General features: G+C 42.2%; 1 protein-coding gene across 1 annotated transcript in view; it reads left to right on the plus strand.

Moving 5' to 3' along the window:
* Positions 1–6417: 6417 nt before the first annotated feature.
* Positions 6418–7529, plus strand: part of TRPC5 (transient receptor potential cation channel subfamily C member 5) — a 63245-nt gene continuing 62133 nt past the window's right edge. Inside the window, exon 1 of the mRNA XM_009276500.1 lies at positions 6418–6795. Within this exon, the coding sequence (XP_009274775.1) occupies positions 6418–6795 (378 nt within the window). The remainder of the gene's footprint in view (positions 6796–7529) is intronic.

Below are 7529 nucleotides of genomic sequence, written 5' to 3' on the forward strand. Positions count from 1 at the left end.
GAGATGTATATGTAGCTGTGCTCCTCTGCTTAAGAAGGCAAGGTCAAACCAAGTGCCTTGCACATGGTATGGAAAGTGGTAAATTTTGCAATGCTCCTTAATTCCTGGGCAAGTTTGTGCTACAGAGTCATACTGGCTCTCAGTAAGGCTGTGTCCAGCAGAGAGAGCTTATTCATCTAGTAGAGAATTCAGCTGTGCCAAGATTTCCATCCTCCAGCATTAGGCGGCCTTGTAGAAGTCCTGGACTGACATGATTGAGCACCCTAAAGCCAGAAAACTGAGAACTGCGTTTGATTCCTAAGTTTTAGTTAGGACCACTGATTGCTCAGAGAGGAACAGGTACTTTCTTAAGCCCAACAGTATCTCCAAACGTACTACATAAGCGATATCTTTTGTAATGATATTTTTATAGATACATATATATACACCCATATGTGGTTGGCCATGACTCATCAATTGATTATGCAGCAGAAGAAAGTTATACCAAAGAGTTGGCCTTTCCAAATCAAACATATATATTTGATAATTGTCACCCTCCTCAGGAAGTTAAGAATTGCAGCTGTGACTTGAGTCAAATTATGATATTTTAAATTACTGGCAAAGAATTTTCTTTCGGCTTCTGTAAATTTGTAATCTGAAGTTTGAGGTTGTCCTCTTTTACAAACACTTTTCAGATTAGGTGGTTACATGCAGTATCCAGTGACTGTATGTATTCTTAACTGCGCCTGAAGTGATTGATGATGAGTGAAAAACGTTCTAAGAAGAATTTTTCCCTGCATCTTCTAAGGCCATATCCTCCAATGTGAATCGTGAACGACTGCAGCCTTGCATTTTTATCACATACTCTATTAGTGCTCTCCCTTTCACTCATCTTGGGCAGTGAAACTAGATTACTCATCTCCAATTTTATTAGCTGTCGGTTTCTCATTTTTGTGTTGTACTACAACCCTTCAAGTTTTGGAAAGCACTTATTCCAGGGGAATGATATATCTTATATAACTTATGAGCTGAATATAAACTTCCTGACATCATGGGGCCTTTGCTAAAGGGAATTTACACAGCCATATACACCAGAAGGTCACTGCAATTTTATAAGTCTAAAATACTTCTGAGGTTGTACATTTATTCAGTAGTGGCTCTTTTTGCATTTAAATGCATCGGGAAAAAATTCTGCTTCTGACCAAAAAGGTGGTGCGTGTGATGCAGAGACATCACAAGAAGCAGTGAGACTTAGGGTTGCAATCTGGTTCCTACTGAACTCCATGGAAAAAGCAATTTTCTGGAACAAGAGGGTATCTTTGCAGAAGAAAAGGAATTGCAGAATGTTACAAAGTCAGTTTTATTTCCTCAAACTGTGGGAGGTGTAAGCTCAGTCAGGCATTGTTAGTAAATAAGATCTAGAGCACTTAAAAGAAGGATCCAATCACAAATTCAATTGGTCCATTAACTACATGTAATATTATTTACCTAAGTGGCTCTTCTGGACTATTTCATAACTCAGATTTATAACCTTTTTAAAAAAGATCAATATTACTGAGCTCACAGCCTCTGAGCATGATGAAAGAGTCAGGCTGTTTTAGCAGTTACGGTCCATGATTTCCAGACCTGAAGTCCAGATTAGAAATGCAAAATGAAGAAAATACTCTCCCTGAAATACTAAAAAGAAAAGAGAAAAGGATGGAAGGAAGCAGTGAAGTAAGATGTGTTGCAAGAGATCAGTTCTTTTATTGGGCTGATACAACTAGAAAATACAGGCAGGCTTTCCAGCACATAAACCCTTCTGCAGATCCAAGAGAGAAGGTGTAGTGACATTTAAAGCTACACACACAGTTTTGCCAACATGTGTCAGAGTGAATCTCCAGTAGGAGGGAACAACCAACCGCTTTATTTGCAACTTGGCAGATGGGGTGTTTTGTTGTCTGCTCGAATGTGTGATGTGAGTTGGCTGCTCGTACCGAGTCCCATCAAGTGGGAAAGGTAGCTTTTGTCTATTGATCTTCTGTTCAAGATCCAGTATTTGATTTATTCCTCAGGTAGTCAGATGCTCACCTCAGCTGGGAGCAATGAGCTCCGATATCTAAATTCAATACCCCTACAAGTCTCTGCTGCTTCCATTACACAGGGAGCTCAACAGTCAGGAGCAATGGTGCTTTTCCACCTCTTAATCAGCATCATAAAAAGTCAAATGATGATAAAAGCAAATAAAAGCCAGGAAGGTCCTATTTTATAATGGGCCTAGTGACTACGTGGATGTAAACTGGCACTGGCTCCCACCCTTTCAGTTATACTCATCCCATTTCATACGGGTCGTTCTGATTCCCATGAGACAGTGGCATGTGGGAGTGTGTTGTGCGTGTGAAGTGGGAAATGAGGGATGGTTCAACTGCTAACAGATCCTAAAAAAATTTGTAGTGAAAACTCATGAAATTTTTAGTGGCAAAAGGCAGTGCTGCTGAGTGACCTTTGCCTGTCTATCTTCATCAACCACGTCTGTAATTAGTGGCTACTATTCAGTGCTGCTCCCCTGCTCTTCTTTCTCCTTGCCCTCTCCTCCCTGCTTCTTACACATCCCTCGGGCTGCCCCCCTTGCCTTTTCCCGTGCTACCACACATCACTCTAAACTTTGTGCAATTTGCATGATGTTCTCTCTCCGACAACAAACATTAGAAAGGAAAGCTAATTTTCGTTCTTTCTGTTGTCTCTTCCCCCTTGGTGCTGAAGCAATCTCTGGTTCACCTGGGCATGACACATCAGTGTGATGAACTGATCATTTGGTATCAAGTCGTGATCCAGGGTGGGAGACACTCAAGGGTGTTGAGGACAGTGCAGTATCTGTAGAGAGTGCTGACTGTAGATTTCATACAGATGGTGACATGTATAAAGCCACTTCTTAGTTTTCAGCAAAAGCCATTGTTTTCAGCCCTCGACTGAAGTAATACCATTCCCTTGTGATTGTAACATGTCCATCCCAAGAGTCCAGTCCAAAAGCAGGCAGCAGGAGATCCCAACAAACCCACCTGTGGCAGCTGTGATGCCATTTCGCTCTTCAGAGTGAAAAAAGTGGCCCTGTTGATGCAGGGGGTAGATATATCTGAACTGAGCATTGGAAGATGCAGAGAAATTTTTGCAGGGATAGAAAAACCGTTTTGTGTTATTAGACAAAGTAATGTGGCTGGAAACCTTCCTTCCCCAAACCAGACAAGCTGTTTCTGCCGGGTATGGCTGCTTTTCAGGGGCTAAAGCTCTCATTTCTGTGCCAGGCAACATAGAAGTGGTGTCAGGCTGAAATGGCTTGAAGGCTTGGACTAATAGTTCAGGGAGAAGGGTGACCCAACTGGAGAGAGGTGACAGAGTCCAAATCGAGTAGTAAGTCCTCTTCCCCTTATCTTGTGTAAGTTTGTTATGTGGTTCTCTTAGTTTTTCTACACCTGTTTGTGCTGCAGGTATCACCATTGCATTAGCCAGTCACTGGATATTGTCTGATGCATCTGCAATCAGGCATAGACTGGAAAAAAATTTCCTTGCCCCAAATATTAACTCAAGTAGCAGAAAATGCCTCTCTGTGAAGAGAATTCATATGGCAAACATGCGTTTTCAGGCTCTCTGCACAGATTCCAAAATTTTATCTCACTATGTTTCTATTCTTGCTACCTTTCAAGTACTTCATTGTTTCTTCTCTCTAGGCACCTGTGAATTGCCTACCTCTTTTCTTACCTGGATTTCATCAATATTTTTGTCATTTTTTAACTGTTAAGCAGGAGACAGTACCACTCTGGGACAAACGGGTGGTCTAGGTTCTACCAGCATTGTCTGTTTCTTTCACCAAGAGATGCTGCCTCCAGGAGATTGATGGTATTGGGAAGCGACAGCTAGACAGCAGTGGTCCTTGGGATCTTTCATTCCATCCACGTGTTTGACTGATGCTCTGTTAGCCAGTTTTGGAAGAGAAAGACGTCAGGTTTGGAAGGTCCATCTGTAATTGTGCTGGATCTCAGGCGGACGGGTGGCTCGACAGCTAAAGGTTTTACTGAAATGTAATCCAGGCAGACGTATATTTGTTTTGATAGTGCATGCTATCATTGCCAAACCCAGTCAGCAGTGTGTGTTTGTTAGGCTATGCAGATGATGGCATGACAAGAATTCAGGGCAAATCATGCATTTTGTGAGTCTTTCCTGTTTGGTTTTATTGCAGCTTCTTGTGTGCTTGAAGTATTAACAAAATGCTTTCTTGGACTGGGGTTGTACTGGCAGATGAGATCTCACTGAGAAGTTAAGATATCTGAAGCTTTCTTTTCTTTCTACAAAACTGTTGGAAAGGAAAGGGATCCAATTCTGGCATGATGTTTCATAAGGTGACATTTGTTATAACTCATTGCAAATGTTACTCACCATCTACAAAACATTCAATTAAACTGAAGAGCAGTGAAAAGTATCCAGTTCCACTTTAGCAGCTGCACTTGTCACCAGAATCCCTCAGGTTTTTTGGAGCCAAAAGATTCTCCCCTGGACACCACCACACGGTGGCTACTGCCCTCTGCCACCAGTCCCACCAGTTGGTGTTCCCTGCTCCTGTGAGCCGGATTGTCAGATGAGGACAAAATTTCCCTTCCCATTCGGACTTATCCTTACTTTCCCAAAGATCTCTTTGGTCCTTTGTTATCAGACCTGTTCTGCATCCTTTTGTGTCTTGTCAGTATTTCAGTGGGAATTGGCTGGACCCCGCAGGGATAACATTTTCAAAAACAAAATTTGAAAAATGACCTGTGATCCTTAGTCCTTTTGAAAATCAGAGTCGGTTATACATGTAGTTTGTTGAGACTTCAAGCTCCTAAGTCACGCAAGACTGTTCCTTAGTTCTAAAAGCTTTAGTGGCATAATGTTTCTGTAGAAAATAAGCCCATATATTTATGATGGTTTCTATTCAGATCACAGGTCCTTTTGCCTCTAACGCCTTTGTGTGTGTCTTCAGGTTGAAGCATACGTGCAGAGAGCTGTAACTCTGCAAATGTAATAAACAAAAACTTTTCTCGTACTTGTAGGAAACCAGGATACTAAGAGAACACATTTTTTGAGATGCCAAACTCGTTGTTACAGATCTCTGGCTCCCCAGGAAATTCGCAGATATAACTTTGCTGTGTGCTACAACCACCCACTATTTTGCAGTGTCAGCTGGGCTGGAGCTCAGATCCACCCACTCCCGCCACACCGGGCCCATTACACTGGAGCTGAAGGCAAAATGCAAATTGGCTCTGCTGAACACAGTTGCCTTACGGCATGCAGTGGGATGGTAAAAACAGAACCCATGGTGTCTCACTCCTGGTTCGGCACCTGAACCGCAAGATCCTCCTTCTCATTATCGCTTTATCAAAACCTCCTCTTTCCCCTGGATAGGGCACTAAAATGGAACAAAACTGGCTAATTTGCTGCAGGAAACCATTGAGCTTTGGGCGAGGAGATGGAATAAGTCATCCAATTAGTTATAGCTGCTGGTGTCCCCTGGTCCTCATTTAGTGTGGTTTATCGATGCCAAACAGAGGTAGATAAGCATAGCTCCTTTTTTCCTTACGTGTGAATACCTGTCCAGCCCATGTTTCCTATGACTTCAGTCACCTGCTCTTTGAGCTGTGGGAAGGAACAGTAATTCATTCAGTTTGCTATGCTTGTTCCAGGGCAGGATTTACTTCTCATTTTCCTAGACCGTAAACATCACTGCCTCTGGAGAGCAAGGATGGTGGCTTTCTACATCAACCTGTCTTTAGGTCCTATTTATAAATGAGGAGAGTGAGAAAATACGTTTAAAAACATGCAAGCTTTAAAAATAAAGCTGTGACCTAGTCAAAGAGTAAACATTAGGGAAAAATAAAAACCTATTTTAAGAGATGGAAGCAGAGAAGCAGCAGCAAAAATAATCAAAATAAATCTTATTACTGTAAATAGGGTGTAAATCAGCAGCTCCCATCACTGACAGTTCAGAGGTGCTGAGGACCTGGCTCAGCAGTGAAAAAGGAAGAAAGTGAAAGGAACACTGAGCGGGAAATAAAGATGAGAAATCCACCTATTTGCACATGCTATAGATTATCCATAAACAAGATCATGCTTCTGACCAGATAAAAGAAATCAATGGCATAGTGTTTAAACCAGATTTAAAAATATACTGAGTGTCTGTCATTCTGCATACCACTTCTGAGCAGTAGTGTAACCTTTATTTTTTCAGGTAGCCTTCTAACGTGGGGTTGCTCAGGGGGTGTTACAGTCACTGTGTTGAGAATAAAACAGCTTAAAAAGGGATCGGAAGCTTTTACCGCGATGGACCTTTGGAAATTTGTCCCCTGTGAGGAACAGATAGGGGTTGCTCGTCTGTTTTGTCACTTATGCATGCTGCTTCTTCCCCCATAGGTTGCCCGGTCGCTATGAACAATGGCCCAGCTATACTACAAAAAGGTAAACTATTCACCATACAGAGATCGGATCCCATTACAGATCGTGCGAACGGAGGCAGAGCTCTCAGTGGAAGAGAAGGCCTACCTCAGCGCTGTGGAGAAGGGGGACTATGCCAGCGTGAAACATGCCTTGCAAGAGGCAGAGATCTACTACAACATCAACATTAACTGTATAGATCCTCTTGGTCGCAGTGCCCTTTTAATAGCCATAGAGAATGAAAATCTGGAGATCATGGAGTTGCTTTTGAGCCACAGCGTGTACGTGGGAGATGCTCTGCTGTATGCAATACGGAAGGAGGTGGTCGGAGCTGTGGAGCTGCTGCTGAATTACAGGAAGCCGAGTGGTGAAAAACAGGTTAGTCGAGTGTTCCAGTTCAGTTTTAAGCTATTATCCTGTGTTAGGAAAGTGGTATTGCAGAGAGAGGTGGCTGTGCAGGAGTCATAAAACAAAGTCCTTAATGTAGGTCCATTGCTTTAAATGCCCAGAGTAGACGTGGGCAGTCCTGTTTGGGTGATAACTTTCCAGTCTGAGCAAACATGTTCTGCCTGACTTAAACACTCAGCATTTTCAATTTCACTCAGTGTTCTTTTCAGTCTTACAGTGTTTGGAACATGCTGATTTATAGACGCGCACTTTGTAAAGGAATTTGGGGCTGTCTGAAGTTATATTACAATCTATAAATATGAGCTATTGCCATGCTGTGTACTAATAAGAAGTGGAATTGCTTCTTTTTTCATAAGTAAAAATCAGCACACACAGATGCAGTATTGACTTTGGCCCAGGCTTACTGAATCAGGTGCCTCATCTCTTTTGGGGTAGGAATGTTAAACTGCAAAGTTGTCTGCGCACAGCACAGGTCCAATACATACAATGGCAAAACAAGACTTTTTGTACTATTCTGTAGGCATACGTCAAAAACAGAGATCTGGCTGGGGTCCTACGGGGTTGGAATTAACAGGGAACTTGAAATTACTACTTTCATTTTTTTGATTCAGTACTACCGTAGGAGCAAGGGAATGTATATATGAAGCCTGCTGAACAAATTCTCTTTTCCAGTAAAATCTTCTGTCTCCCAACCTATTCTTTCT

Source organism: Aptenodytes forsteri, unplaced genomic scaffold, assembly GCF_000699145.1.
Source record: "Aptenodytes forsteri isolate BGI_AS27 unplaced genomic scaffold, ASM69914v1 Scaffold107, whole genome shotgun sequence".
Lineage (NCBI taxonomy): Eukaryota > Metazoa > Chordata > Aves > Sphenisciformes > Spheniscidae > Aptenodytes > Aptenodytes forsteri.